The 27,421-nt window shown below is 50.7% G+C and overlaps 12 protein-coding genes across 12 annotated transcripts; 7 read left to right on the top strand and 5 right to left on the bottom strand.

Moving 5' to 3' along the window:
• Window positions 1-236: 236 nt before the first annotated feature.
• On the top strand, window positions 237-1,201 carry PtrM4_131140 (uncharacterized protein; the record flags this gene model as incomplete). The annotated part of the gene is made up of 3 exons (XM_066109018.1): window positions 237-493; window positions 623-1,144; window positions 1,198-1,201. 3 exons carry the CDS (start codon window positions 237-239, stop codon window positions 1,199-1,201), a joined length of 783 nt encoding a protein of 260 aa, XP_065961010.1.
• A 1,029-nt stretch (window positions 1,202-2,230) lies between these two features.
• On the bottom strand, window positions 2,231-3,747 carry PtrM4_131130 (ProP, Permease major facilitator superfamily; the record flags this gene model as incomplete). The annotated part of the gene is made up of 3 exons (XM_001941138.2): window positions 2,231-2,408; window positions 2,455-3,468; window positions 3,533-3,747. 3 exons carry the CDS (start codon window positions 3,745-3,747, stop codon window positions 2,231-2,233), a joined length of 1,407 nt encoding a protein of 468 aa, XP_001941173.2.
• A 21-nt stretch (window positions 3,748-3,768) lies between these two features.
• PtrM4_131120 (uncharacterized protein) lies at window positions 3,769-4,011 on the bottom strand (the record flags this gene model as incomplete). Its single annotated transcript, XM_066109017.1, has 1 exon — window positions 3,769-4,011. The coding sequence occupies one exon, from the start codon at window positions 4,009-4,011 to the stop codon at window positions 3,769-3,771; it is 243 nt and encodes an 80-aa protein (XP_065961009.1).
• An 888-nt stretch (window positions 4,012-4,899) lies between these two features.
• PtrM4_131110 (Amidase multi-domain protein) lies at window positions 4,900-6,588 on the top strand (the record flags this gene model as incomplete). The annotated part of the gene is made up of 1 exon (XM_001941137.1): window positions 4,900-6,588. The coding sequence occupies one exon, from the start codon at window positions 4,900-4,902 to the stop codon at window positions 6,586-6,588; it is 1,689 nt and encodes a 562-aa protein (XP_001941172.1).
• A 425-nt stretch (window positions 6,589-7,013) lies between these two features.
• On the top strand, window positions 7,014-11,444 carry PtrM4_131100 (Telo-bind multi-domain protein; the record flags this gene model as incomplete). Its single annotated transcript, XM_001941136.1, has 1 exon — window positions 7,014-11,444. The coding sequence occupies one exon, from the start codon at window positions 7,014-7,016 to the stop codon at window positions 11,442-11,444; it is 4,431 nt and encodes a 1,476-aa protein (XP_001941171.1).
• A 203-nt stretch (window positions 11,445-11,647) lies between these two features.
• PtrM4_131090 (uncharacterized protein) lies at window positions 11,648-12,046 on the bottom strand (the record flags this gene model as incomplete). Its single annotated transcript, XM_001941135.2, has 2 exons — window positions 11,648-11,910; window positions 11,965-12,046. 2 exons carry the CDS (start codon window positions 12,044-12,046, stop codon window positions 11,648-11,650), a joined length of 345 nt encoding a protein of 114 aa, XP_001941170.2.
• An 848-nt stretch (window positions 12,047-12,894) lies between these two features.
• PtrM4_131080 (Alpha-glucosidase, family 31 glycosyl hydrolase) lies at window positions 12,895-16,232 on the top strand (the record flags this gene model as incomplete). Its single annotated transcript, XM_066109016.1, has 4 exons — window positions 12,895-13,183; window positions 13,275-13,853; window positions 13,962-14,058; window positions 14,105-16,232. 4 exons carry the CDS (start codon window positions 12,895-12,897, stop codon window positions 16,230-16,232), a joined length of 3,093 nt encoding a protein of 1,030 aa, XP_065961008.1.
• A 1,395-nt stretch (window positions 16,233-17,627) lies between these two features.
• PtrM4_131070 (uncharacterized protein) lies at window positions 17,628-18,527 on the top strand (the record flags this gene model as incomplete). Its single annotated transcript, XM_001941133.1, has 1 exon — window positions 17,628-18,527. The coding sequence occupies one exon, from the start codon at window positions 17,628-17,630 to the stop codon at window positions 18,525-18,527; it is 900 nt and encodes a 299-aa protein (XP_001941168.1).
• Window positions 18,528-21,265: 2,738 nt separating this feature from the next.
• On the top strand, window positions 21,266-21,508 carry PtrM4_131060 (uncharacterized protein; the record flags this gene model as incomplete). Its single annotated transcript, XM_066109015.1, has 1 exon — window positions 21,266-21,508. The coding sequence occupies one exon, from the start codon at window positions 21,266-21,268 to the stop codon at window positions 21,506-21,508; it is 243 nt and encodes an 80-aa protein (XP_065961007.1).
• Window positions 21,509-22,325: 817 nt separating this feature from the next.
• PtrM4_131050 (uncharacterized protein) lies at window positions 22,326-23,902 on the bottom strand (the record flags this gene model as incomplete). Its single annotated transcript, XM_066109014.1, has 2 exons — window positions 22,326-22,492; window positions 23,350-23,902. 2 exons carry the CDS (start codon window positions 23,900-23,902, stop codon window positions 22,326-22,328), a joined length of 720 nt encoding a protein of 239 aa, XP_065961006.1.
• A 317-nt stretch (window positions 23,903-24,219) lies between these two features.
• Window positions 24,220-25,892, top strand: PtrM4_131040 (uncharacterized protein; the record flags this gene model as incomplete). Its single annotated transcript, XM_066109013.1, has 3 exons — window positions 24,220-24,459; window positions 24,538-25,052; window positions 25,106-25,892. The coding sequence occupies 3 exons, from the start codon at window positions 24,220-24,222 to the stop codon at window positions 25,890-25,892; spliced, it is 1,542 nt and encodes a 513-aa protein (XP_065961005.1).
• A 330-nt stretch (window positions 25,893-26,222) lies between these two features.
• Window positions 26,223-27,197, bottom strand: PtrM4_131030 (DDE-3 multi-domain protein; the record flags this gene model as incomplete). Its single annotated transcript, XM_066109012.1, has 1 exon — window positions 26,223-27,197. The coding sequence occupies one exon, from the start codon at window positions 27,195-27,197 to the stop codon at window positions 26,223-26,225; it is 975 nt and encodes a 324-aa protein (XP_065961004.1).
• Between the last annotated feature and the right edge of the window lie 224 nt (window positions 27,198-27,421).

The following is a 27,421-nucleotide window of genomic DNA, read 5'->3' as shown; positions in this document are numbered from 1 at the left end:
GCTGGCCAAAAGAGGAAATTGGGCAATACGCGATTTGATGCACGCGACTGGACACACGGACCTAGGCGGGACATGTGAGTGAAAGAGTTGGGATATAAAAGAGCCTTCTACCCTTGCGACACACGCTTCCGACATGATCTCTATGCACCTTGCACCTCCACTTCCCACCTGGTACCCAATCTACCAAAGCCTCCACTTGCGAAGTCGCAGCCGAGTACAACGACCGTTATTCAAGGATGACTTCCTCTACCTCCCGCCTCGAAGACCTACCCACGGAGATTTTCGACCACATCTTAGGCTATGTTCTCTGTCCGCAGACCACGCTGGAACAGGGCAGGTTTTTCCGTCGATATCATATTAGCACTGCCATCCTTCCAGTCAACAAGGCCATCTATGCGCTTGCCAAACGCTACCTACACTACTCCATCTCGTGGATCCGCCTAGATCTCGATTGGGATACATTTGCGATTGATCCGTTATGTATGCGCATACCGTAAGTCAGCTCACGCAATGTTGAGCAACTATCACCGAGGCACTTTGATCGAAGTGCCAGGACGATGCCATCGATGCATCCGCACTATGAACACAGACCTAAGATGTTTATGTGCTGATCATATCACAGATACATCTTAATCGATCTCAAGGAACCGAAAAAGAAGATTCCAGACGTCTTCAGCGGCGACCCTGGGTACCGATCAGTCGAGCAAGACGTTCCCCAAGGTCGCATTCACGCGCGCATCATCTTCCCATCCACTGAAACCGCAACACAGAGGAAGATGAGGACAGTGTACCCTAACTTGCGAGGCCAACCGTACATGCGCGTACTCGTGCTTGAGGAAGATTTGAAGCTGTACCTTGCCTGTGTCCGTACAAACGACCTTGCATACTGCGACCGCAACCCGTCACGTGAGAGCTCGCAGATGGCGATTGGCCACCACGGAATTTCATTCGACATTCGCGTCACTCAACATCAGCAGACCACGAAATACAAACACCTCATCGACGAATTCAAGATATTCTCCGGCCTCTATCATCAATGTACAATTCTGGGACACGAGGACCGGGCGCATGCTTCACATGCTGTGGAGAGCATCCAGTTATCAAAACGCATATCGAACGGCCAGCTGAATATCTCGGAACATAGGTCAGAGACGGAGTTAGAGGCTGTTTCCCGCATCCTGTACTTGAAGTGCAGAGGTGATGAACTCCTTCGAGATGGACATCCTAGGCATGCATGCGTTTGCTACGTCAACGTAACCAAGGTTTTGTCAGCTTGGCAAACTCATAATCCTGCAATATCATTTTGTACTACGCATCCGAGAATCTCGCAGGTGTTCTTCGTCTCAATTGCCATTAATCATGCAATTGCATACGTCGCTACTGGCTTGTCGACAAATATTGTCCAATATCCGGGCGTGAGTATGGATTCGTGGCTCAACACATTGTACCACCATGTTCAAAATCAGGGTTTCCAGGGAACCCATCGATACCTCCAAGTCAAGATGGTAGTGAGCATTTACCAATTGTTCATCATACCTGAGACGGATTCTCTTCAATTGCTGTCCCACATGGAGGAAACTTACTTTGCATCGAGCACCTATCATCACGACTCTTGCGATTGTGAAGAAGCATTATGCGAAATCTCCAAGAGGATGCGTCAATTTTTTGACGCCACAAAATCCATATCTGACGCGAGGCGATTGCGTCACATTCCCAGATTCATACAACACCTGCATGTATCTGCTAGGAAGCTCAAGTTGCAGCCTATGAAGTGGGCAATCCACGAGACACGTCTCCCCGAAGGTCTTCGGTCGAGGATGGAAAAAATGCCTAAAGCACACGTCGAGAAGGGTAAAATGGTGATGGAATCGCAGGCCTTTGTGGTACATATTCCGGGGTTCAACCAGCCTAGCGACATCGGCAATGGTGCTACCGAAGCGGGGGTAAGGTACTTGATCTAGGCATGTCTAGTCTAGGTAGACATACGACCATGTCTTGTATGGGGTTTATTTGGAGTCACATACAGTACTACAAACATGCGAATGAGAGGCTTAATGCTATGATGGACGCAAAAGACGGTAATTACGATTGGGTATTTCAAGTACAAAGCGGTCTTGTAGATTAGCAATAGCTATCATACCTATGGCAATATTCAGAATGCTATGTATGTCTCATTGATAAAAGCCCAGGAATGCTAGTATGAATCAATAACAACAGCTAAGCAAACACACTACGTCATCAAGCCCTTATCGGCACTGACAATACTGTAGTACTTGCCACTACTTCTAACACGCATACCTTTGCCATACTTGATCATGACAAGGAAGACTGCTGACGCAGCCATACCGACAAATGCCGATGAGATGAAGCAATTCTGGTACCCCAAATCCCTTAACCAAGGGGTAATACTATGCGTGGTTAGCACCGAACACGACTATCGGGTCGCAGACTTACCCATAACTAATCGCAAATGACATGGTATTGCGGATCAGAATCACCGTCACGATGGCATCCCCACTAATGTCGTGGTAGCTATCGATCATGTAGTTCACGCTTAGTGTGACACCAACAGACGACGTAAATGCCACACATCCCATAGCAAATACCAGTCCAAACCAGTGTATACCATGTGCCGCTCCAACACCCCATAGGATCAAGAAAGCCGGCACCATGATCAGACATGCTGCGAAGGGCCATAAGCGGTGCTCAGCTTCCATAACGCCGTTGTTCCTTCGCGCAAGTTTGATCGTAAGCCAGTCGCTCAAGCGCCCGGAGAAGACCGCTCCAAAAATGACACCAATACAGCATGATACGTAGCTCAGTCCTACCATAGACGGTTTGAAGTTGTAGCCCGGTCCGCCAAGGATAATGGACGCGGTAGCGTTGAGAACGTTGAACCAGATGAGGTAGGACCCGTAGCTGAACCCCGAGTAGAAACTGACCGGCCAGCTCAGATACATCAAACTCCGCTTAGCACGCTCCAAAAGGTTTGTTCCAGGCGAAGATTGCCACACCGACAATTTCTGCGCAAAAGTCTTCGTCGAAGCGCCCTTAACCTCCCCACTCGCACTCGAATGCGCAGTCTTCGCCTCAGCCCTCTCTTCATCGACGTCATTCTTCCCACCGGGCCCCAGCTCGCCCGTTCTCACAACTACACCCTCAATCTTTCTCGTATAATTCGTCTCCTCCATCAGCAGAAACAAAACCACGAGCGTACACGCCAGAAATATCGCCGGCCAATAAAACACCCACTGCCAGCCCTGGCCCTCTGAGATGAACCCACTAATAATCGGTGCGAAATAATTGCTTCCCGCGAGGGAAAAGGCGTAGAATCCCATGTAATACCCGCGCTGATGCGTGAAGTAAACATCAGTCACGGAAATCTCTGGTAGCGCTTCCACGGGCGCAACGAAGAAACCTGTTAGTATACATCGAGCTATCCATTCGCCGTTGCTTTTGACATATGCACTGTCGGGGTATTAGCATTCGCAAATTTGTTGCTTACAACTCGGAGGAAGGTGGAAGCGCTTACCTCCATATACTCGTCCCGATAGCCCCAGTAATAGAAAGTAGGAATGTAAGCCTCTTCCCGTACCGCAGAGCGAACGGCTGCCAGAAGAGTAGACTCCAGCCTAGAAACAGGAACATGTATCCCGTGCCTTCGTTCAGTGTGGATACGGAGACGCCTGAGGCTTCTGAAAGAGGCACGAGGACGGAGTAGACGGTGGATACTGCTATACCTACCATCCACGTGTATCTTTGATGTTGTTAGTTCGGATTTGCTGGAAGGCGGGAGAGACCACGGGACACGTACAGGTTGACGCATATTGTGGATGTGAGTTTGCGGCGCGGAGACCAGTTGAGGGGGTCGTCAGGGTCGTTGGATGGGGCTGGATTGAGGATAATTTCTCCGTCGCCTGCATGGCGGGCTTGCATGCTGTGGTCTAGGTCCACGAGATGGACTGTCCCTGGGATGTTTGCCATTTCGACTGTATCACCTGTGCCAGGCATCGTTGTGATGGCTTTGGACCCAAATTCAAGCGTTTAATGTTGGCGATTTTGAACCTTCAAGATGTCGCAGCATACTATTTACATGAGCATACAAGAGTGGGGTTGCATGTGCCTGGTTTTGGAGTAGTGTTGGGGTACGGCAGGGAGTCTGCGGCTGTTGTGCGTCATTCCAAGGCTGGTCTTGTTATGTCTTTGCTGGGTATGTCTTCTATCAATGTCTCCTATCTAAAGTTTCCCTTGCGTGAGACGATAGCAGAGATAGAGGTTGAGACGGCCATACAGTTGAAAGTAGCCTATCTCCTTGCCTGCGGCCCGCCACCTGCATGTTTTCCGTGAACGGCAGGTCCGCGCGACGGAGACAATGTTGAAAGATACCGGATTCACCGCGGGAGAAGCACCATCCGTTAAGAACTACGTCGATGAATTCAATTGGATAAAATATGCCGGTCGTTGGAGTGGCTTGAAGGAGGAGCCCAGTGAACAGCTCATGTGGGGCATATGTATGGTCACGCTAGCGTGCTTCGCGGCATCTCTCCGCACTTCAACACAAATATCGTTATCAGCTCACATAAGGGGCTTTTGCCACTGTAGCTGGATAACTCCACGATATTCTGCGGTTGATATCGAGTCCTACGCTAGGGGTGGTAGTACTGCACCGTCTTTATCGGCTCCATCGTATCTGCACAGCAACCCCTCATATGTCTAGCCGGCGAGATTCCGAGATATGACCACGGGATGCCTATTTACGCTACTTCCTACATATTGTACGTTTGGCTCGGCTAGACCCGGTAGTTCCGAAATCAGTGTCTAGATAGATAAGACTATGATAAAGCTTCATACAACAGACTTTGCGTGAGTTTTCCTCGTTAACCATTTTGCTCCTCAAACATGGCCGTCCAAATCGCGCCTCTCGCCATCATTGAACCCAAAGCCTTACCACTAGGTACACCAGAATATGAGATGAAACGTGCTGCCCTACTCGAAGCCTTTGCGAACAAGGTACCACAGGAACTACGCCTACCCGATACGTTCTTCTCGAATCCACCGAAGGATGTCTCGGGAGTGCCGGCCACATGCGGGATACTCACACCCGCTGAGATCGACATCACTGAGAAGTACGATGCAGTAGGACTGGCTGAGGCCATCGCCTCCCGCAAGTTGACTGCAGTCGAAGTAGCGACTGCGTTTTCCAAACGCGCCATCATCGCACATCAACTTACATGTTGCCTGACGCAATGGTTTATGGAAGAGGCCATCAAAAGGGCGCGAGAGCTAGATGATTATCAGCAAAAGAACGGAAAGACGATCGGACCATTACATGGAGTGCCTATCAGTATCAAAGAACATGTGCCAGTTGCAGGCACGTATTCTTCGCAAGGATCATTCAAGAGTATGCGATTCACCGAGAAGGACTGCCATATGGTAACATTACTAAGAAGTATGGGTGCGGTGTTCTATTGCAAAACGAACCAGCCACAAGCGATTATGCATTTAGAATCAATATCGCATTATGGACGTACTTTGAATCCTTTCAACACTGACCTCAGTGCTGGCGGATCATCTGGCGGCGAATCTGCTTTGGTTGCAATGAAAGGATCAGTGCTTGGTGTAGGCACAGATATTGGAGGTAGCATAAGAGGCCCCGCAACATTCTGCGGTATATATGGCTACAAGACTACTTCCTGCAGGTTACCGACATCGGAATTCGTCAATTATCCATCTTCATCTGAGCTCCAAATCTTGGCTAGCTCAGGCCCATTGGCTCGGAGTATACGGGATATGCATCTATTCATGACTTCAATCTTGAGCCAGAAGCCATACCTGCAGGATCCCAAGGTTCTTCCGATACCATGGACAGGCATCAATACCGAGACCAAGAGACCGCTGAAGATCGGCATCATCGAAAACGATGGCTTCATCGAACCACAGCCGCCCGTCAAGCGCGCCATAACATGGGCCCGCGAGCGCCTTGCCTTTCTAGAAAAGTCCTCTGCCATTGAAGTCAAGCCATTCACACCTTACAACGCACCCGAAGCCTGGAAGAACATCAGGCGCATGTACTGGCCCAGCGGCGGCAAGCCAGCAAAAGACTCCATCGAATCAACCGGCGAGCCCGTCCTGCCTCTCACCTCCTGGATCTGGGCCGATGCCGCACCCCACGGCATGCTCGACGCCGAACAAGTCAACCATCAACGCTCCATCCGCGACAGCTACCGCCTCGCGTTCGCCGATAATTGGAACGAGCAGGACGTGGATATCGTCATTGGGCCGGGATTTGTAGGGCCGGCTTCTGCACACGACACGGCGTTTTACTGGACTTATACCAGTTTGTGGAATTTAGTAGACTATCCCGGTGCAGTGGTGCCGACGCCGATTCGCGCGGGGAAAAAGGGAGAGGAGCAATATGCGAGTGATTATGAGCCGCTTACTGAGGAGTGTAAGCGCGTCAAGAAGTTGTGGGATGTGGGTGATTTTGAGGGTGCGCCTATTGCTTTGCAGATTTGTGCGAGGAGGCATCATGATAATGAGTTGTTTGGGGCACTGGAGTTGCTGAAGGATGCGCTTGAGCTGTCGTAGTGATGTATTGTTATGAGCAGTTCACGTGTAATTGGTATTAAACAGATATAGCTTCATGTCGGTCGAGGTGGTGTGACAATGCAGGATCCCGCGTACACAGGCAACTTGGAGTCAAAATATATGTCAAATATCCCAATTGTTACGTATATGAAAGTCAAGAAGTACGAGATCAGGCGCGTTCATATCATATTAAATGAGACTTGACGCAAGTGTTGGCAGATATGAAAGAAACAAGAGTCGCGGGTGGAGCCGAGGCTGCCGAAAGCGGACGGGCGCGTTCTCATGACGGAAGGAAGGCCATCGCTCACACTTCAATTCGTCAACAAACCGCACGCGCATGCCCAACTCACGACCTTCACAACAAAGGATTTCCCCTCTGAAGATGTCACAGTCCTAATACGACTTCGCGCTCTCAACGCGCAACCATGGACCAACTACATATTGCAGAGCTTAATCCCGAGCTACCTGGTATCGAAACGAAGCACTTCCGAGCTAAAGTCACACTGATATGGCCCTACTCGTCCTCAGCACGCCAGTTTGCCCTATTACTCGTTGAGCCTGACCTCCGCTTACGGCGAAAAAATGGACAAGTACGAGCCCGGTTTTCGGGGCCGAGTGCAAAGGCGATTGCGACAACGGGCGTGGGGATTGGAGATGAAGTTGTGTTGAGCCTGCAAGGCTCGCAGTTTGTACGGGAAGGCGTAGTCAGTACGCCGGGCAAGAGCATCGACTGGGAAATATCGTATACGAACACGGTAGTTGCTCAGGTCTGTCGCAATGGCGTTGAAACGGCAAACCTCGAACTTGTCGACGTTGCGCCTACGCCTGCGCCCGCATCGCCAGTTCGTCGCGTGTCTTCAGGGGCTCCAGGGCCTGCGCTTCAATTCGAATCACCGGCTTTTCTCAAACATGCACGGCTTTCGGATGGGCCCTTCTTCGAGGCACCTTACGATCCCTTGGCCGAAGACGACGATGAGGGACATGACAAGAAGCGGCGGAGGAAGTCATTTAAGAACTGGAAGGCATGGACATACAGTGCAAGGACGCCTTCGCCAGAGAAGGAGGACATGACACTGGACGAGGAGCTTGATTCTTTCTTGGCATCGCCTAGCCGGCCAGCACAACTTCCTCGGACGCCTGTATCGCCCTCCAAGTTTGAGGTGCTCTCGGTTGCAGCCGGTCATATAGACACCGAGCAAGAGCAGCGAAAACCGGAGGGATCTATAGGAAATGCCGTCGTTACAGTAGAGGGACAGGAAGGAGAGGAAGCGGCTGCTCCCCCTGAGGCAGAATTGACACGGACACAGGACGAAGCCACCCGCAACACCGACTACTTGGAACTTTATGATGGTCCCGACGAAAACATGTCGTCGGACGCACAGTATGCCTTTGGTGGCGACACTGAGGTGGACACTGAAGTCAACACGGAGGAGGAAGACCCAATACAAAACCAACCTGAAGGAATCAGCATGAGCACCACCGACGAGGACACCGAACGCGATGAAAGTCAGCATGAGCGAACTGAAGACGTACTGGCTGATATTGAGTGGGCAGCCGGCGAAAATAGGGCCAGAGATGATACAGAAGACTTGACGGTCGAAAATACTGATTTCGAGATGGTAGAGGTACAGCAGTCTTCAGTTGCTGCGTCGGGACCCGTTTCATCGAGTGGCGCCCCGAGGATTGTTATGCCACCTCCGACACTACCTAACCTCCAAATCGATGTGCCAATTTTTGTGGCGGTGGGTCCGTTGACCCCGATCGGCAAGGAGCCTGCGAGTCCAACTCTCAAACCCTTGGCTGAGTCCACCCTCCCACTACCATCACCATTTCCTGGCGGGTCAGATGTTAATGCCCTCTCATACTTTGACCGCACCATTGCCAGCGAACAATCTGCGCAAGCGGAGACCCAGGTGAAAGAAGAGGAAGACTTGCCAAGTGAAGCAAGCTACATCGGCGAGACTTCCTTCTTCAGCTCTATTGGCTCATCAAGGGCATCCGTCTTTCACCCAAATCACGAGTCTGCCTTCACACCCGTGCGGTTCACGTTCGGTATGGATGGCGCTTCACTTTCACGTCCCATCTCTCGCGGCCCGATGCAACTGTCTTCGCCTGAACCGGAAGCTCAACCAGAGAAAGAGAGGGATACGGAGCTTTCCACATCAGCACCGGCTACTGTTACAGAGACCATTGCCGAAATTGCTCCAGCAGAAGAGTCATCTGTGGTAATCGAGAGGGCACCGAGTGTCGATGCGACAGACGATCACGTTGAGCTCGCTGCAGCTGAATCTCAAACCACTGCAGTTGAGGCCGTTGCAGCTGAATCTCAAATCACTGTAGTTGAGACCGTTGAACCAGAAGTCATCGAACTCTCCTCTGGCTCAGAAGACGAGGAAGATGCAAGCGATTCCGAACTCGATCCTGTGGTATCGCAGCAAAGTGCCACTGAGCAAGCTGGAGAGGAATCTGACGCGGCGGATGATGTACAATCCGTTGCTGAAGTTGAGGAGTATATCCAAGAGGAGCAATGCATTGAAGAGGATCCATCTGCGAGTAGACAGCACTCCATTGTAGACCTGGGGTCCCCACCTGTAGACAGCAATAGACGCAGTTCTACGACCCAAGATCAACAGGAGGCGGCTACCTCCCAGGATCATGAACAAGACCAGGACACCATGAATATCGACAGTCATAGTGAGTTTGTAAATCCGGATTCTGCCACTGAAGATTCCAATGCCTCTGAAGCGCCAAATGAGCAAGCGGTTACTCACACCTCTTTCCAGGACCCGGAAACTAATATTGATGACGATACGTTCGAACATTCGTTCGAGGCGACCGATGATTACCTTCAGGATGCCTTTCCCATGGATCATATGTCACCAAAACAAGAAGATCAACAGCCAGCTGGAATGGAACATCATTTGGAAATCAAAGTGGAGTCCATAGAAGAGGATCCTATAATGCAACCGGATGAATCGAATTTGCAAATGGCCCCTGTAGACCGTAGTAATACACCGACTGCGTCTGCGAGCGAATTTGGGGAGATGGAAATGTCGCCAGTAGCTACGATACCTACCAGGAACACCAGATCGAAAGCGAAGATGTCCGCATCACCCATGAAGGCGGAAGCACCTACCCACAAGCGCACTACTCGATCAACAAGGAGCAAAGCTACGATGACTTCCCTTGCACGGTCAGCCCTCTCACCTGCCAGGACAAGCACTCGTTCAGCCATGTCACCTTCTCAAGATGTTACGCAGACCTCACCGTATAGCCTTCGCTCCCATTCAAATCTCCAGTCACCGGTAAACACTCTGTCGTTCGCTGACATCACCACTTCTCATAAAAGCCCACGGAAGCAAAGTTCACGAATGAGTTTTGGTGCAATGTCGGATGCTGGTCCGTCTCAGATCGAAGAACGTGATCGATTCATTTCCAGTTATCAACCATCACAGGAGCTGGGGGCATCACAAGGAAGATTTTCCCAAGTGACCTATGTGAAAGACTCGGAGGAGGAGGGGAGTGTTAGGACTGAGCAGTCTATATCCACTGTCATTCCTTCTGATGATATGGATGGCATTGGGGCGCACGGAGACAACACAGCTGCAGAGCAGTCACTAAGGCCGTTGCCAAGGTCGAGGAGAAGAGGAGAGAGCAATGATGTTCAAGAGATGGCTAAGGTCAGGAGCAGTAGTCCTGCGGAGTCTAATCTCTCCTTCAACACACAGTCTCTTGCCAGTAGTCCAGCTAGGCGACTTCGGTCTGCTGGATCGACTGCAGCGACACCCAGCCCTCGTAACGTTCGTATGACGAGGAGACAGGCCTATGAAGCATCATCCGAGATTCCAGAAGACGTTTCCGACCAAGGAACACTCAAGACAAGCCAGAGGTTACACAAGCACGTGTCGTCCGGAAAAGGTGGCGGCAGCAAACGCTCGTCGCAACTAGAGGTTGACGACCTTGCGCGCCATTCACCACGCGCAGACAACGGCTTCACCCACAGTCAGAGGCCAGCCAGTCGCAGGAACAAAATTAGCACACCACGGGAAACGCAGCGAACGACTACGGGCTCCCAGCTCAGCTCCATCAGTGCGCCGCAGGATCAAGACACCATGCTGACGCCTCAATTCACTCAAGCCACTTCCGCAGGTCTCCATTCCCTCCAAAGCGACACCGAGACCAAGGAAGTAACATCTCGCTCCGCATCCCCCACCCTCATCGACGCCTCTTCGCCTCCCCCTTCCACAGAGACACAGCCTTCAATTGGCCTCTCTACACCCCTCGCCTACTACACACCCCTAAAAGACCTCGTCTACTTCCTCAACCGCTCTTCCCAATTCCACTCGGCCGCCAATCCCGACGTCCTCGCCCTCGTAACCTCACCCAGCACCGCGCCCGAGAAGGCGAAAAAAGGCCCAAAACACTGGACTACCACCTTTCACATCACGGACGCTAGTACCTGGGCTGACACCGGTACAACAACAACTGTACAATGTTTCCGCGCATATGAAACGGCGCTGCCTGAGGTGCAGGTCGGTGACGTGGTACTCCTGCGAGCTTTTGCAGTCAAGAGCTTAAACAGACAGCCCATGCTGTGCAGCGCGAATGAGAGCGCGTGGTGTGTATGGCGCTGGGGCAAGCCCGTGTGGGGTGCTAAGCGGGGTGCATTTGGCGAGTTGAGGGCGAGAGAAGAGGTCAAGGGGCCGAGTGTGGAGCGTGGGGAGGGCGAGTGGCGCGAGGTGGAGAAATTGAGGATGTGGTTTTTGGACAAGGTGCAGCAGGATTTGAGGGAGAAGGAGGAGAGTGGACGGAAGACTAGGAGTAGAGATAAGGTGGCTGGGAAGACGGAGGCTTGAGATGGGAACTTCACTCGAAATAGCGGACATATGTAGAGGGTATACAAGAACCCCATTTACTTTTATTCCTTGTCATGCTATCATTTCTCATAGTCGACGCAAACGGCCCTCAGCCCGAGCAACAAAGTCACCCAGCCCTTCTAACGGACTCGTCTTGTGTCCCGAGTTGTCATGCAAGCGTACCTAAGATGGAACACTGCACTCTACTTCTCGTAAACCCAGTCGTGCTGAGCGCTCTTCCAGCTCTGCACTTCACCCTCCTTGAACCAGAGAGCAATCTCCTTCTTGCCGTTCTCGACGGAGTCGGAGCCGTGGCAGACGTTGCGGCCAACGTCGAGGGCGTAGTCGCCACGGATGGTGCCGGGCGCGGAGGCGAGGGGGTTGGTGGCACCGAGAATGGAGCGGCCGGTCTTGACGGCGTCGCGACCTTCCCAGACCATGGCGCAGACGGGGCCGGAGCCCATGTCTGTTGGAATGTTAGTATGGTGATTGGGATTAAGAGAGAATGGATGGAACGTACAGGCAATTAGACCGGGGAAGAAGGGCTTGTCGGAGAGATCGGCGTAGTGCTTCTCGAGGTGCTCCTTGGAGGGAGTCACCATCTTGATGGCTGCGAGCTTGAAGCCGCGGTTCTCGAAGCGGGTGATGATGGGGCCGATCAGGCCACGCTGTTGAGGGTGTTAGCTGTGTTGTTTATGCTTTTGATGGCAACACCCCGCTTTCCAATCCCAATTGTCCTCATCTCAATTGAATGAATCGAGGACGACAGTGGAAAGCAGTGACGCTGCATTGAAGAATACACATACCTGAACACCATCAGGCTTGACAGCAATGAAGCTATTTGTATCCGTCAGCCCATACCCTACACACACACACACACACACACCCAAAGCGGAAAGCAACCACCTACGTTTGCTCGGTAGTCATGTTGGCGATGAATTGGTGTTCAATGTTTTGTCGTAAACGGGCTCTGTCCTTTGGACCTAGTTTCTGGAAGATTGGTGGATCGGGAATGCCAGAGGGGAATTGAGGTGCAGAGTCAGGGGACGTGGCCGACATCTAGCTGTGGTTTTTCTACACGGGCGGTGGGGGGTTGCTGGCCGGCCGTGAGCTGTCTAGTGGGGTAGCTTGTGCATAAAGTTATGCCGCATTTGTGCATGGGCGAGGACCTGGACCCTGAGACTTGGCGCGTGCGAGGTTGAACACGGCCTTGAGTGTTGAACGTTGGTTGGTGATGGATAGCTGTATTCTTCGGTGATATTTGCGACAGCGAGTAGATGTGGTTTTCGCGCTTGGATTCTAGAGGTTCGTGGAAACGGTGGTAATACGATGTAATTGTGTACCATCTTCGCCATGGTACCAAGAGCTTCGCAACCACGGGATGAAAGCAACGTTAGATTACAAAATAAAATGCAGGGCTCTACATACTCTCTTTCAAGAAACCACCATTATGGCAGAAATTGTTCCAACCTTCACGGCCCTCCAAGCAGTCGACCATTCCTCGCCAGCATCCAACGAGACGCTAGCACCTAACGGGCCGAAGGTTAACGTGGTCAAAGCTGCGATCCAGTCAACTGCGGCGTATCCCAGACAAGAAGGACACTGTGATGCTATATTCACGGCTGGCAAACGTGGAATTCAAGAGCTGCCAGTCATGAGCACAAGGCGTCAACGAGGTCCCCGGTGGACTTCGCTTTTTATGCTATTCGCGTTGTTATGTTGTTTGTTCGTGCCTGCTGGTAAGTAGCGAAGCTCCCCATTGCACACATCTATCCCGATCGGCTACCATGCCCTCGTCCTATGTATTTTCAGCCTGCTAACAGTCCTCAGAATCTGTAAAGCACGAGAACTTCAAAACTTGCGACCAATCCGGCTTCTGCAAGCGCAATCGTCAATTCGCTGATGACGTATCCGCTTCGAGCTCCTGGAGCTCACCCTACGTGCTCGATCCCGCCTCGCTCACCTTCAAAGACGGCCAATTGGATACTATTGTGCTCAAGACACTGAAGGAGGGCGAGGAGAAGGTCCGACTGCCTCTTACCGTTACATTCCTCGATTCCGGCGTTGCACGCGTTACCCTCGACGAGGAGAAAAGGGCAAAGGGCGACGTCGAGCTCCGACACGACAGCAAGGCGAGGAAGGAGCGATACAATGAGGCTGGCCAATGGGCTCTCGTTGGGGGGTTGAAGCCCTCTGCGGGTGCTGCTTTGAGCCCTGATGCAGCGGACGGATATACAAAGGTCGTCTACGGCAAGGGCAGCAAGCATCAAGCTATCATTAGACACGCACCTTTCGGCATTGAGTTTCAGCGAGATGGCGAGACCCAGGTCAAGTTCAACGAGCGTGGCTTCATGAACATCGAGCACTGGCGCCGGAAGGTCGAGAAGCCTCAGGAAGAGAAGAAGGAAGGTGAGGAGGAGACCAAGGAAGAGGAGAAGAAGGTCGAGGAGACGGGCGAAGACGAGAGCACATGGTGGGATGAGAGCTTCGGTGGTAACACCGATAGCAAGCCCAAAGGTCCTGAGGCTGTTGCGATGGACATCTCGTTCCCTGGCTACGCACACGTCTTTGGTATTCCTGAGCATGCGACTAGGCTATCTCTCAAGACCACGAGGTATGTGCACTCCAATCAAGCTACAATGCAAAGCTGACATGTCCAGGGGCGGTGACGATGCATACACCGAGCCATATCGCCTGTTCAACGCCGACGTCTTCGAGTACCTGATCGACAGCCCCATGACTCTCTACGGCTCTATCCCGTTCATGCAAGCTCATCGCAAGGGCTCGACCGTCGGTGTCTTCTGGCTCAACGCCGCCGAGACTTGGATTGACATCACCAAGAAGAGGAACACGGCCAACCCACTTGCACTTGGTGTTGAAGGACATACTGATACTCAGACCCATTGGATCTCCGAGAGTGGCCTGCTGGACGTTTTCGTTTTCCTTGGACCGACTCCCCAGGACCTCACTCGCCAGTATGGTGAACTGACTGGTTATACTGCCATGCCTCAGTCCTTCGCCATCGCCTACCACCAGTGCCGCTGGAATTACGTCTCTGATGAAGATGTCAAGGATGTAGACCGTAGATTCGACAAGTTCAACATCCCCTACGATGTCATCTGGCTCGACATTGAGTACACACAAGAGAAGAAGTACTTCACCTGGGATCCTCTGACCTTCCCCAACCCTGATACCATGCACGAGCACCTTGACAAGCATCAAAGGAAGCTCGTTGCCATCATTGACCCTCACATCAAGAACACTCACGACTACCCCGTCATCGACGAGATGAAGAAGAAGGACCTGGCTGTGAAGAACAAGGACGGTGCCCAGTACGAAGGCTGGTGCTGGCCTGGCTCTTCCATGTGGATCGACTGCTTCAACCCTGCCGCCATCGACTGGTGGAAGAGTCTCTTCAAGTACGACAAGTTCGTTGGCACCGCACCCAACACTTTTATCTGGAATGATATGAACGAGCCATCGGTCTTCAATGGCCCTGAGACGACTATGCCCAAAGACAACATCCACCATGGCAATTGGGAACACCGCGACGTGCACAACATCAACGGAATGACTTTCCACAACGCCACGTACCAGGCCATCATGGAACGTAAGAAGGGCGAGTTGCGCCGACCGTTTGTGCTAACGCGTGCCTTCTACTCTGGCAGTCAACGCAGCGCTGCCATGTGGACGGGTGATAACCAAGCGGACTGGCCTCACCTGGAAGCTTCCATTCCCATGGTGCTCAACCAGGGAATTTCCGGTTTTCCATTTGGTGGAGCAGATGTTGGCGGCTTCTTCGGTAACCCGAGCAAAGAGCTCTTCACTCGTTGGTACCAAGCTGGTATCTATTACCCGTTCTTCCGCGGCCACGCTCACATCGATACTCGTCGTCGTGAACCCTACGTTGCTGGCTCCCCTTACACAGAGATTGTTACTCAGGCTCTTCGTCTGCGGTATCAGCTTCTGCCTGCTTGGTACACTGCTTTTCATGAGGCTCATACAAGCGGCGCTCCCATCATCCGACCCAACTTCTACGTCCACCCTGACGATGAGGCTGGTTTCGCGATCGATGACCAGTTGTACATCGGCTCTACTGGTCTGTTGGCCAAGCCAGTCACCAAGGAGGGTGCTGATAGCGTCTCTGTCTATATTGCAGATGACCAGCCTTACTACGATTACTTCGACTACACCACGTACCAAGGCAAAGGTCACCATACCGTCCCTGCCCCTCTAGAGAAGATTCCTCTTCTCATGCAGGGCGGCAACGTCATCTCGCGCCGCGACCGTCCCCGTCGCTCCTCAGGCCTGATGAAGTATGACCCATTCACGCTCGTCGTCGCTCTTGACAAGGACGGCAACGCAGACGGTACCCTCTACCTTGACGACGGCGAAACCTTTGACTACGAAATGGGCGCTTTCATCCACCGCCGCTTCAACTTTGACGGCCCCCGCCAGGTCTTCACATCGTCTAATCTCGACACGAGCACCAAACGTACCGTCAAGTACGAGAAGTACGTCAAGACCATGGAGAATGTGCGTGTAGAAAAGATCATCATCGTTGGCGCGCCAAAGGCTTGGAAGGATAAGCATGAGGTCGTCGTCATGCAAGAGGGTGAGAAGGAGACACAGAGGAGGAAGCCTGTGCCTATTGAGTACCATGCCGCTGAGGGCAAGAAGGCGGCGTTTGTGATTGTGAGGGATCCCAAGGTTTACATCACGAGAGGGTGGAAGGTGGACTTTGGCGACAAGGGAGCCGGGCATGAGGGGCATGGACATGCGCACTAAGTTCAGTATGGTTGATGAGCAGTGAGGTTGACAATGAGAAGAAGAAGAAGATCTAAAGATGCATGTTTTGATGTGATAAGAGAAAGATGTGGTAGCTAAGACTAGACGAGATGGTGGAGACGAAGTCTTGTAGACTACGAATAGACGACATGAAACAAAAATCAAGGTCTGTGGCGCTTAACATTGTCAATTTACTCTTCACTTGCTCTTTTGGATCAACAAATGGTGTTTGTGCCTTGTGTATGAGAGTGTGCTTTGATGTCCAGCAGACGATCCTTGCATATCGTCTTGGACTTTGCTCCTCTTGTATCCCGGTATGTGTGCCTTATCTCATCTCAACCCCCAAGTGCACCTTTCTTCCCTAGCAACGTGCTAACTTTGATCCTCCAGGTCTGCACGCGAAGAACAGAGTTCCTAGAGCGGTTCGATCAGAATACACCCTCAAGGGAAAGAGTCACTGCGGCGCTTTAGAAAGCCGGCTCGCGAATATAGAGATACTTTCTTGGTATAACCCTGGCCCGTGATAGATTCGAGACGAATCATGTTGATCCCAACATCCGTCGGAAGCTGTTTTAATACCATGTGCAGCGACTGACACAAGTGCTTCGATTTGACAGGATCTTTCGTCAATACTATCGTTACTGACGCGAATTGAGTTGACATGATGCGAGAGAAGAAGCTTCGGTGTGCACGGGTAAGGAGTTGAGTCGGGTAATGGCGTAAGTCGAGGCGGATATGTTGCATTGCCAAGAAGTTTCCGGGAATGGTCATCACAGGAGATGATATGAAGTTCCACCTTGCTTGTGGTTTGATCGTTGGTAGATATTCCCCAAGGATTTTTCCACATTCATCGTCCATTTCGGCGCGCACTTGACGACAGGAGAGATAGAGGCCGTGGTAGGCGGAGAAGGGCGTCGTATCCGGTATAGCCATGTAGCTGTAAATTTGCAGTCGTGTCTCTGCCGGAAGGTCCAGAAAGGACGCCATGGTGTCTGAGACTCTCGTGAATTCGTGCTGGTGACGCCTCCAGTTTCAGTGGTGATGGGGGTAGGTACTGCAAAAGGGATTTCAGTGCGAAGGCGCTGAAGGAAAGAGAAGAAGAGTAGTGGGGGCGGATCGGGTGGTTGTTTAGGTGGTGGGGGACAAGGCACGTGCATTGCTCTTTCCTTCTTTCACTTGCAAGTATTCAGCGAAGCTCAATCGCTTGCAGATCCCGTGGCCACCCGGTTCTTCCGTTGGTAGAACCCTATGACTTCCTTCACTGACTAGCGCGGCACTAGCGTCACTCCTCTCACTATGTAAGAGAACCTTCCCCCATAGATTCGTAAACAAAACAACCAAGCAACTGGTTGTTTCTGTTCAACCGTGTTAGTGCGCTTCAACTCACAAGAAACAATGGCGCTCTCAACAGCACTCGACAACATTTGTCCCCCTGAGAGCCCTATATCAACGATGTCACAGGCGACGGCTCCTCCTAGTCGTGCGTTCCTCGACTTGCCTGCTGAGATTCGCATCTATATCTATTCCAACATGGCAATACCCTATGACAATTCATTCTGGTACTACCGCGGTCTGTACATGTCATGTAAGCAGGTGCACAAGGAGATGGACAAAGACTGCGGGAGGATTCTGCGCAAGCATCTCGAGGGCATCAGGGACTCATGGGAGGGGTTCCTCGGACTCGACTTGCAGATTCCTGATGACTTTTCAGGCATGCACCATGTTGTCTTGCGTATTCCAGAGATATTCATCCGTCTGTCATCCGTACACAGAAACCCTCCGAGCCGAACTTCCTTCATGGACTTGACGCCACTGTTCACTCTACATCTCCAGTCTATCATCATGCGCATCGAGAAGCCGAGGAAGGACCTTGTGTGTATACTCAAATTTGGAAACATGATCAACATGACTGGAATGATCTCGTCACTTTTCCCTAAGGACTATTTCCTCTACGATCCAACCGACCAGGCTAATACACGTCGCATCATGCTTGATACTACATACATGCCGCGATCTAAGATCCAGGCTGATGACGTTATGCGGGTCGAATCACTGTATACACGTACTGATATGGAAGCCCTTGCTTCACCATTAAGTCGCTATGTGAGCGTAGGGTGGGAGACTTGGACCATAAATCTCCCCAATGGGAAGAAGATTGTTTTCTGGGCCAAGGATGTGAAAGGAGAGGAACGGGAGAGCACACAGTTGTGGACGAAGATGGCATTTTATAGGTGGAAACTCACTCCACATCGTCGGCGTCCGGCCTATTCGCAGTTCGCCCTCATGCTGCGCTGAGCAAAACGCTACACCCCTTCTGAGATACGGGAATTGGAGCTTAAGTTTTCGAGGAATACGTATCTGTAGCGGTGTGAGGAGAGGAGGAGGACTGCGTTACATTGTGTAGCTATGGAGGAACTGCAGCTATATAGGTGTGTGTGATGAGAAAGTGTGGTAGCGATAGCCGTACCCAACTCTCACCCAAGTCGGTCTTGGCAAGGCCCAAACCGTTACAGTATCATATGAGATATTAGTCTCAAGGAGATGGTAGAGGCAAAGCACAGCTGGAGAAGGAAGACTAAGCGATACAGACCAACACAAATCAGGGGATCATTGAAACAGAATTTGCACAAGGAAAAATCACATACAGGAATCAAAATTATGTAAGACTCACATAGTTGAGCTAATGGTATTCAATGATCTTCTCAAGTGCCTACGTCCCACTGTGCACCTATGACCTTTCCAGCGCAATGGCAAAGTCGTGGCAATTACGAGAGCTACACTAAACATTTTTCATCGTTGTAGTGACAGAACCTGATCTATGTGCCCATTGAGGCTCGGTTTGAGCAAAGAAAGTGATTACAAGAAACACTTAGACTAGGTACTGCCGCTGATATCAGGGATGAGCACGGCGTGGAATCCTTATGACCGGCAGGACCCATGTTTACATGTAATGTATATCAAGGCATTCTAAATAGCTGGAAAGCCGATGATGGCTGCTGTTTGCATTGTAAGATCGCCCGACGCAAGGTTGATTGGTACCTTCCATGCTCGGTCACTTGTCCCCTTCCGCTGCGGCGATGCGGAATGTACGACTAACACCTCCAGCCCAAAAGACTCAGCTATGGCTACTGTATGCAGAAAGATTACGTAGCGACCAATAAGCGTCAACAGAATGACTCCCATCTCGTGTATCTCATTGCAAAGAGTGAACAACTTGAAGAAACGTTAACTGCAACACAAATCGCTAGACTCCGCAACAATCAATTCAATCCGGTCACTCTCCTAGACCCACTTACCTATCTAGGTAGGGCTTAAACTCCTATAGGTAACTACTAGGCTTAAAGCGGTAATCAATCAATCCAATCTGAACCTTCTAGGACCCACTTAATTGATTGTTGCGGACTGTGCAAATCGCAGTACCTGAGTCTGAAAGGGAAATAGACCTGGAACGGTACTTGCAAGAAGTAGAGCAAACCCAACACTACTGTGAGTCAACCATCTCCAGTATCGATGGTGAACCATCTACCCTAGATCCCGAAGGGTATTCGGCAGACTCCGCAACAATCAATCGGATCGGCATGATTGATTCCTATCTAGGTTAAAGGCTGCCTAATGAAGTAATTCTTTAACCTATATAGGAATCAATCATGTCAATCGATTGATTGTTGCGGAGTCTGGTATTCGGATGAAGATGATGGGCCTTGTGAGCCCGAAAGACTAAATCTCATCAACCTAGACGAGGTCAAGAAGTTCATTGTCGAATCAGGAGCATATTCCCAGTTTAGAACAAGCTTCCGTATAGACTCCGCAACAATCAATTCAATCCGGTCACTCTCCTAGACCCACTTACCTATCTAGGTAGGGCTTAAACTCCTATAGGTAACTACTAGGCTTAAAGCGGTAATCAATCAATCCAATCTGAACCTTCTAGGACCCACTTAATTGATTGTTGCGGACTGTGACCATAACTCTTCAAGTAGATCAGCAATCAAATGCAGCTTACAATAGATAGGAAGACCTACACAGATCCAAAGAAGCCGATAGGGTATTGGAGTCGCGCTCTTGATCAGATCAGTCCGCCGAGATTCGACATCCACAACCTCTTGCGGGGGAAACAGGAAGCTACGGAAGCACAGTCCGCAACAATCAATTAAGTGGGTCCTAGAAGGTTCAGATTGGATTGATTGATTACCGCTTTAAGCCTAGTAGTTACCTATAGGAGTTTAAGCCCTACCTAGATAGGTAAGTGGGTCTAGGAGAGTGACCGGATTGAATTGATTGTTGCGGAGTCTAGTTATGGTCACGAAAATTACGACTTCATCGAAACAATTCCTGGCTCTATGACCAGACTCGCTGATCTTTTACAAGCCAACGGAATCCAATCTCAGCTTGAGATATGCCCAACAAACTCTGCGTTCTTGGAACTCTACAATATGTACCTCCTGCTCCGTAATTCGGGTGTCTATTCCACCAAAACAGAGATGAGCGTTCTACACTATGTGTGGAAACAAAACACATCTTATTTATTCACTTTAACGCCTACAAGTATTCCTAATCAAATCGGCTCATCTGTTACAGCTCTGAGTGGACAACAACACACACAATCGGTCAATACAGTGTCGAATATGGGACATCAGCCAAGCAAGACTTCGGGATCCACTCAAAGTATGGCTATGCAGCACCAGCAAACATCGACAGGCTCTCAAGAAGACTACGTAATGTTTTGCTCCGATGAACAAAGCTGGTTAACCACTCGGGATGATCTGAATGTGTATCAGATAAATTCTGACAGAGAGCTCTTTGACTCTTTTCGAAGCCGACTTGAAAGTAGAAAACACTGGATTCGTCGGTTCATCAGCTTGAAAGCCATCCAACGTATCTCCTTTGTCAAGGTAACCAACCCTTCGTATCTCCATTATGATGTTTGAAACAAACGAGGCTTGGACTAATCGAGGATCAGTTTGCCATGCGTCAAAATCAAGAGGTCGACCAACTCCAGACCGATCAAATACCACCTCCTAAAGAAACTCACTATGATTTTCACGAGCGCGTCTCAGGCTACATCCTATCTATCGGCAACAGATATTTCATGCATCGATTTTCCAACAGTTCTCACTGCGGAGACAGCACATAATGCTTGGATCAGATTCCAAAGCGCTTACATGGGCGGCCACATTATGGCTCCGCGCCTGACCATTCTAATGCGTGGGGACTTTACTGTCACGAGACTTTTGATTTGGGTAGACTATGTCTTTGTGGGCTTTTCGCATTCCTGATCAATCTAGTATTGGTGTCGCTTGGGCGGCGAACAAGAAGAGCATCCAGGATGAGTTCGCTGTTGCTACGTATATCCTTGCACTAGAGGCGCTGATTATTGGTACGGTTCAGATGGGGATTGGATCGGAATGGATCTAATATAACTATACAGACAGTTGCCGCAGGACTACTTATGGAGATTGCTAAGTTTCAAGTAGAGATGAACAATTTATTAGAGGTGGCACACGCTAGCAAGTCTTTAGAAGCTGTAAAGATTCTTAGTGACCTCTTTCCTTATACCACATTCTTTACTACTACTAACTACTTGTCGGGACATGCGCGTACAGCCAGCCCGGCGAGTTTTTCCGGGCCGGAAGCTTGGACCACTACAGTCCGTGCGCACCCAACGAGCCACCCCAACAAGATCAGACGACAAAAAAGATAAGGTTATTGAGCCACCCACAAAAGCTATTATCGTGAGATTTTTGGGTGTATTGATATATTGACGCTACTAAAGCGTTTGCACTACTTGTATCTCGCTGGTGTCTTAAGTTGGCGCTCGCGCAGGCCAAATCTAGGTGGGGAGGGCGCCTCAGGCCAACCAGCGTCAACCCGACTTAATAGAGCAACAACATGACGACGCTTTGTCGGTTTTTTTGCTAGTTTATGTGAGGCTTCTCGCTTACGCTTATTTGCTGTATCGCGACTTTTTTGAGCGGTTGCAGCTTGTTGTTGTCGCTTTTTAAGTGCCCGTTCGGCAGCTTTCTCCTCACGCTGCCGTAACTGCTCGGCATCCCTCTCAATTTTGGCTTGTTGTCGAGCCACCTTTGCAGCTTCTTAAGAGCGCTTTTTCTCAGCAGCTTCTGCTGCTTTTCTCTCTTTATCGCGAGCTTTTTGGAGTTGTAGCTCCGGGGCTTCGTCCAGTTCTGCGGCCTTGCGCGCGCGGACGCTGGCAAGCTTCCTGGGACTGTAGAATACAGCTCCGCCGTGCCAATCGTCGCCCTCTTGAGTAGTCAGTGTTGTTGATTTAGACGGGCGGGATCTCATGAGGTTAAGTTCAGCGCGTAGCTCCGCGTTTTAGAGGCGGAAAAGCTCGTTGTTAACCTGCAGCGAGTGTAGGCCTTAGGACAGCCGTTTAGCTTCAAATTTAGCCTTGTCAGCCACCGCAGCGTCAAAATTTTTGCGCAGTTAAGGCTAGGTATCGCCGTCGCCTTGCTCTCTAATTCCTAGCTCGTTATCTTGTTATTGTGGTTAGTTGTTGAAGCGTTGAAGTACCGGGTCTACGTCCATCGGCCATACGCCTGTAGCTTAAAAACTCTTTAATATAAGATCGTGAGTTATTGTAGAGCTCTAAGCTAGCCAAAAGTTGCTGTAGAAGTCGCGTTTAGTGATCCTTAAGAGGCCTTAGGTTCGCTGGAGGCGTTGGGTAAGCTCCTTGGTGTAGTGCTTCGAAAGCGGCGAAAAGAGCACGACATCTAACGGCTGCAAACTGTGTGTAGAATATAGTGGATACACTATAACTATAATGCGTTTAGCTTCACAATACTCCAAAAAATCAGGCGTGAGGTAGCTGGCGTGGCCGTCAAGGATTAGAAGGCGCTATTGCCGGCGAGCTTTAGCTACTGTATAGCGTTCGAAGACCTGTTAAAGCTAGGCAAGTCCTAAATTATTATTTAACTATCCCGAAGCTGAGTGGGATACGAAACCTAGTGTTTTTCGGCCAACAGGTCGTTAACCTAGCTTAATTAAACCCTAGAGATGCCCTGGTAGATAAGAGTGGGCGGCAATGCCTCTCCAGAAGCGCATACGCAAGCCAGCAGCGTTACCTATTCTCTGTTGCTATCTCTCATCGCCGCGGTACGCTCCTTTGACTCATAAACTGCCTTAGAGAAGATCCTCTTCCTGCGGTGGGCGATACCGACAAAGAAGCCCTTCTTATCTATATTGTACGTGTTGCGCTCTTCAATCCTATGTTCTCGCATCTTGGAGTGCAGCAAGTTGAAGTACAACTCGTATTTACGCTTGTTGTCAGCTAAGTGACGCTCACGATCCATACTGGTGTCCCATTTGGTGATGAGCTCGTCGGGATGACGGTGTTGAAACCGGGTAACCCAGCTATCCGAAACCTCATACTGCGCAACCGCGCTGCCGAAATTTCTCAAAACACTCCTTGTAGGTGGTACGCCGTCTCTTGTAGTCCCTTCTATGTATCCGATAAGCTCATCCTCTTGTTGTGGGTTGAGGTTTCGTCGATGTTCGGCCGCCTCTGTGCCCTGGGGTTGCTGTGCGCCCCGGTGCCTTCGCGACAGCGTCGTTCGATCAACTCCAAATATTTTTGCAACTTGGCGGTACGAGAATTTATCTCCAGCCCTACGCGATTCGATATATTCAATCGCTTCTTGAATCGGGTCCATGGTTGTAGAGTTATGACGCGTCGCAGTTGGGTGGGTTCATGAGGCAGCGGGGGTTGGGGTGGCTCGTTGGCTGAACTGGCTCGTTGGGTGCGCACGGACTGTAGGTATTGTGGTTTTCGAAATACCTTGAGCCGCCTGGATCTGGTTAGCTTGGTGCCCAAGAACATCAACTCCCATAGTAATTTGTTAGTAAATTAATGCAGCAGCCGTTTCCCACCTCCAGAAGCCCATGAAGCTAGTCCTGTACTCTAAATCGTTCGTGTATAGCGTTTTGTTTGTGTGGAGCTTGTTGCGAGCTCAATCTAGCTGCTGTTGGGATGCCGCCCAAGCGCCAGCGTAAGCCGAAGCAGCCATTCGATCAAGGCGTTAACCCGTCCTCCCAGAAGCGTAGAGCGCCAGCAACTAGACAAAATCCTACCCATTTAACGCCTAAACGTGTCCGCCGTGAGGCGCTGCCGTCGCCTCCAGCGACTGCCCCGCCGCGCCGTCAAAGCCCGTTGTCCGAGCCTGAGCTGCAAGCCACCCAAACAGCTGCCTCCGCGCAAGCTGAAGATATCGTTGGCGAGGATGAGGATACTTTCGAGGATGGAGATGGCGATCCGCTGCCTGAGGATGAGGATGAGATCGCTGCTAAGGGCGCTGCCGGTAGTGTTGAGGATGAGGGAGAGCCAGCGTACCGACGTCAAGAAGGCACTCCATGGCTGCCTCGCTCATCGCAAGCGCTAGAGGATGAGGTTAATCCTGTACTGCGCGTTAGGTGGAGGGCTTGCCTTGGTGGTGATATGGAGAAACACTTTATTCCTGAAGCTGCCGATAGCGAGCACGGCGTACGGCTGTACTCGCTGCATTTCGACGACCTATGGCAGTGGGTAGATGACGTTGTTGCAGAATTACGGCCAAAAAGAGCGAAGATCTCATCTGTTTGCACTGTTGTTTACCCAGCTAAGCAGGCCAAACGCGAGCGCGCGATAAAGCGATTGCGGCGAGGTGTTGATGCAACGTGGAATAGCTTTCAGCGCCTTGTTGTAGAGGTTGATAACTATGTCAGCGAGCCAGTAAACGTCGATTTCGAGCTCATCTTGGCTGAAATTCCAGGGAGCAGCAGCCGTTGCCAACGGTTGTCGACGGTCCTCGTCGACGCACCGCAACGGTGATTCAAGAGGAGGGGCTTGCTGGTGTAATAGCAGCTGAACAAGCAGGTAGCGGGCATGCTATTGCTATCCGGGATAGATGGCGCTGTACAGATACCCATTGCGAGAACTATCCTTATTGCTGCTGGATGGCGCCAACAGCGAGGCAGCCAGCGCGCTTCGAAGATCACCTCTTTGTCAACGGCAACATTATCTCCATGTGGGCAAGAGCAATTACAGCGAGAAGGGCAACGTACGATGAGCCATCTGATGATGTACGGCTTGCAATTTTGAGAGCAAAGGACCTGCGGGTGCATGAGAAAACGCGCAAGTTGCGGGCGGCTGGAGATGGCGACGATGATATCAAAAGCTTAACAAAACTGCTCATCGTTGGACAGCTTGAGCGGATGAACAGGCAACCTCAACAGGAGTCTAACTTGCAGGCAGCTGCACCAACGATAACAAGAGCTGAGGTATCTAGTGCATCTCAGTGGGCGCCTATCCGATATGATCATGAGCAGGAGATTAACGAGCATACTAGTAATTTCTTTAACTACCTTAAGTTAAAATTTCCTACAGTTGGAGAGGACATTAACGAGCTTTATAAGACTCTTGTTATTGACGGAGCTATGGATATCAACCTCTTGATGCAGCCATCTGGTGATATCTTGAAGTTGTGGACGCAGCATTTCAAGCAGCCTCCTGGCTGGTTTTTCACGCTACAAAACACTGCAAAAGAATGGCAAGCTGGGTACCAGGGTCTCACAGATCGTAACTGGAGACGAGTCGAACGTTGTAAGAAAAGAGAAGAGATTGCGCGCAAGAAATTGGTGGTTGAACCGTCTAGCAGTGTTGTGTAGGATGATGGCGAGAATGCTTGAAGCTTAGTGGCCTGAGCGTTTTTGGTGACAGCGGCCCGTGCCCGCTATAAGTTAGTGTTGAGGTTTTTCAGGCGTTTCAAATGCGCTGCAACAATAGTCTATTTGGATAGCCCTATGTACAACACTACAACGTTATGCGATTATAACAGGTTAACTTCCTAAGATAGTTCTATATGTATAGAAATAGCTCTTATTTTTTTAGAATTATTAAATCGCTTTTGTGGGTTGCGCATTAAGGTGTAATCGTTCGCATTTGTATGGTATCATCTACCTATAGAAACGTACTGTGGCATCCATTTAAAAGCACAATTAATAGGGATAGCCACACCTATGGAACCAGCTTCTGCAGTTAATATTACAGCACACCAGCTGCGCTGCATACTCAAGAAAGACCCCAAAGTCAATGAAGTTCTCCGCTTGCGCTGAATTCCTTTTCATCCACCCCTTGAGCTGCTTAAAGCTCTTCTCGATGGGGTTGAAATCTGGTGAGTATGGCGGCAGATACTCAAGGAGTACTCCAGCACTTTGGCAAAGCACCCGTACACGCTCTGATCGATGGATGGAGGCGTTATCAAGCACGATTACTGAGGCTGGCCCTGGGTGAGGATTGCAGAACGGCAGCACTTGAAACTCTAAGAAGTCTTCTAGGATCTCAGATGTAATCGCGCCTTGAAAGATCTTATAGCTTATGTAGCCATCTATCGTCATGGCTGGCAGCAGCGACCACCGTTCTGATCGCCTGAAGCTGTGTGATAGCTCCACCGGCTCCCCGATTGGAGACCAGCCATACTTGCGGTCGCCCGTACGCTCATTGCAGGCGCTCTCGTCCAACGCAACGATCTGCTCCGCCTTATAGTGTTGCGCCATCCTGGCAAGATAGAGGCGGCGGAGTGGCTCACTCTGCTCCTTTGCCCGCTTTGTTGCAAGCTTGCGAGACCATCTCATCTTCTCTAGCTCTCGGTAAACGCTCGCAAGGCTTATCCTAACGTCGTACTCGTCGTACAAGAAGTCCCTCATCTCATCCATGTATGCGCCCGGTGAGCCATTGAGGTATGCCTGAAGGCCTTCGCGCTGAGCTTGCCGGAGTATAGATGGCCGCCCAAGTCGAACGCAGCGCGGCGGATAAGGCACGCCCCAAAACTCTAAGCTCAACCTCAGCTTTGCTACTGTGTTACGGCTCGCACCTGTAGCTCTAGAGATGGCTCGATCACTTTCGCAGGCAGCAATTCGGTCGAGGATAGCCTGGAGAACAGCGGGCTGCAAGCGGTGGCCGGTGCCTGGCATCGCGATGAGATGGGCTCGAGAAAATTGCAACACCAAAAACGCGAGTCAGTAGAGGCGATCGCAGCAAACAATGAACTTCAAATACGTTGTGGGTGTTAGAAAGCGTGGCTGCATCGATTTACTAACAAATTACTATAGGAGTTGATGTTCTTGGCCACCAAGCCAACCAGATCCAGGTGGCTCAAGGTATTTCGAGAAACACCCATAGACCAAGCTTCCCGCTC

Source organism: Pyrenophora tritici-repentis, chromosome 7 (genome assembly GCF_003171515.1).
Source record: "Pyrenophora tritici-repentis strain M4 chromosome 7, whole genome shotgun sequence".
NCBI classification, from domain to species: domain Eukaryota; kingdom Fungi; phylum Ascomycota; class Dothideomycetes; order Pleosporales; family Pleosporaceae; genus Pyrenophora; species Pyrenophora tritici-repentis.
Note: the sequence above shows the minus strand (reverse complement) of the source record. Positions and strands in the feature narration are given on the sequence as shown.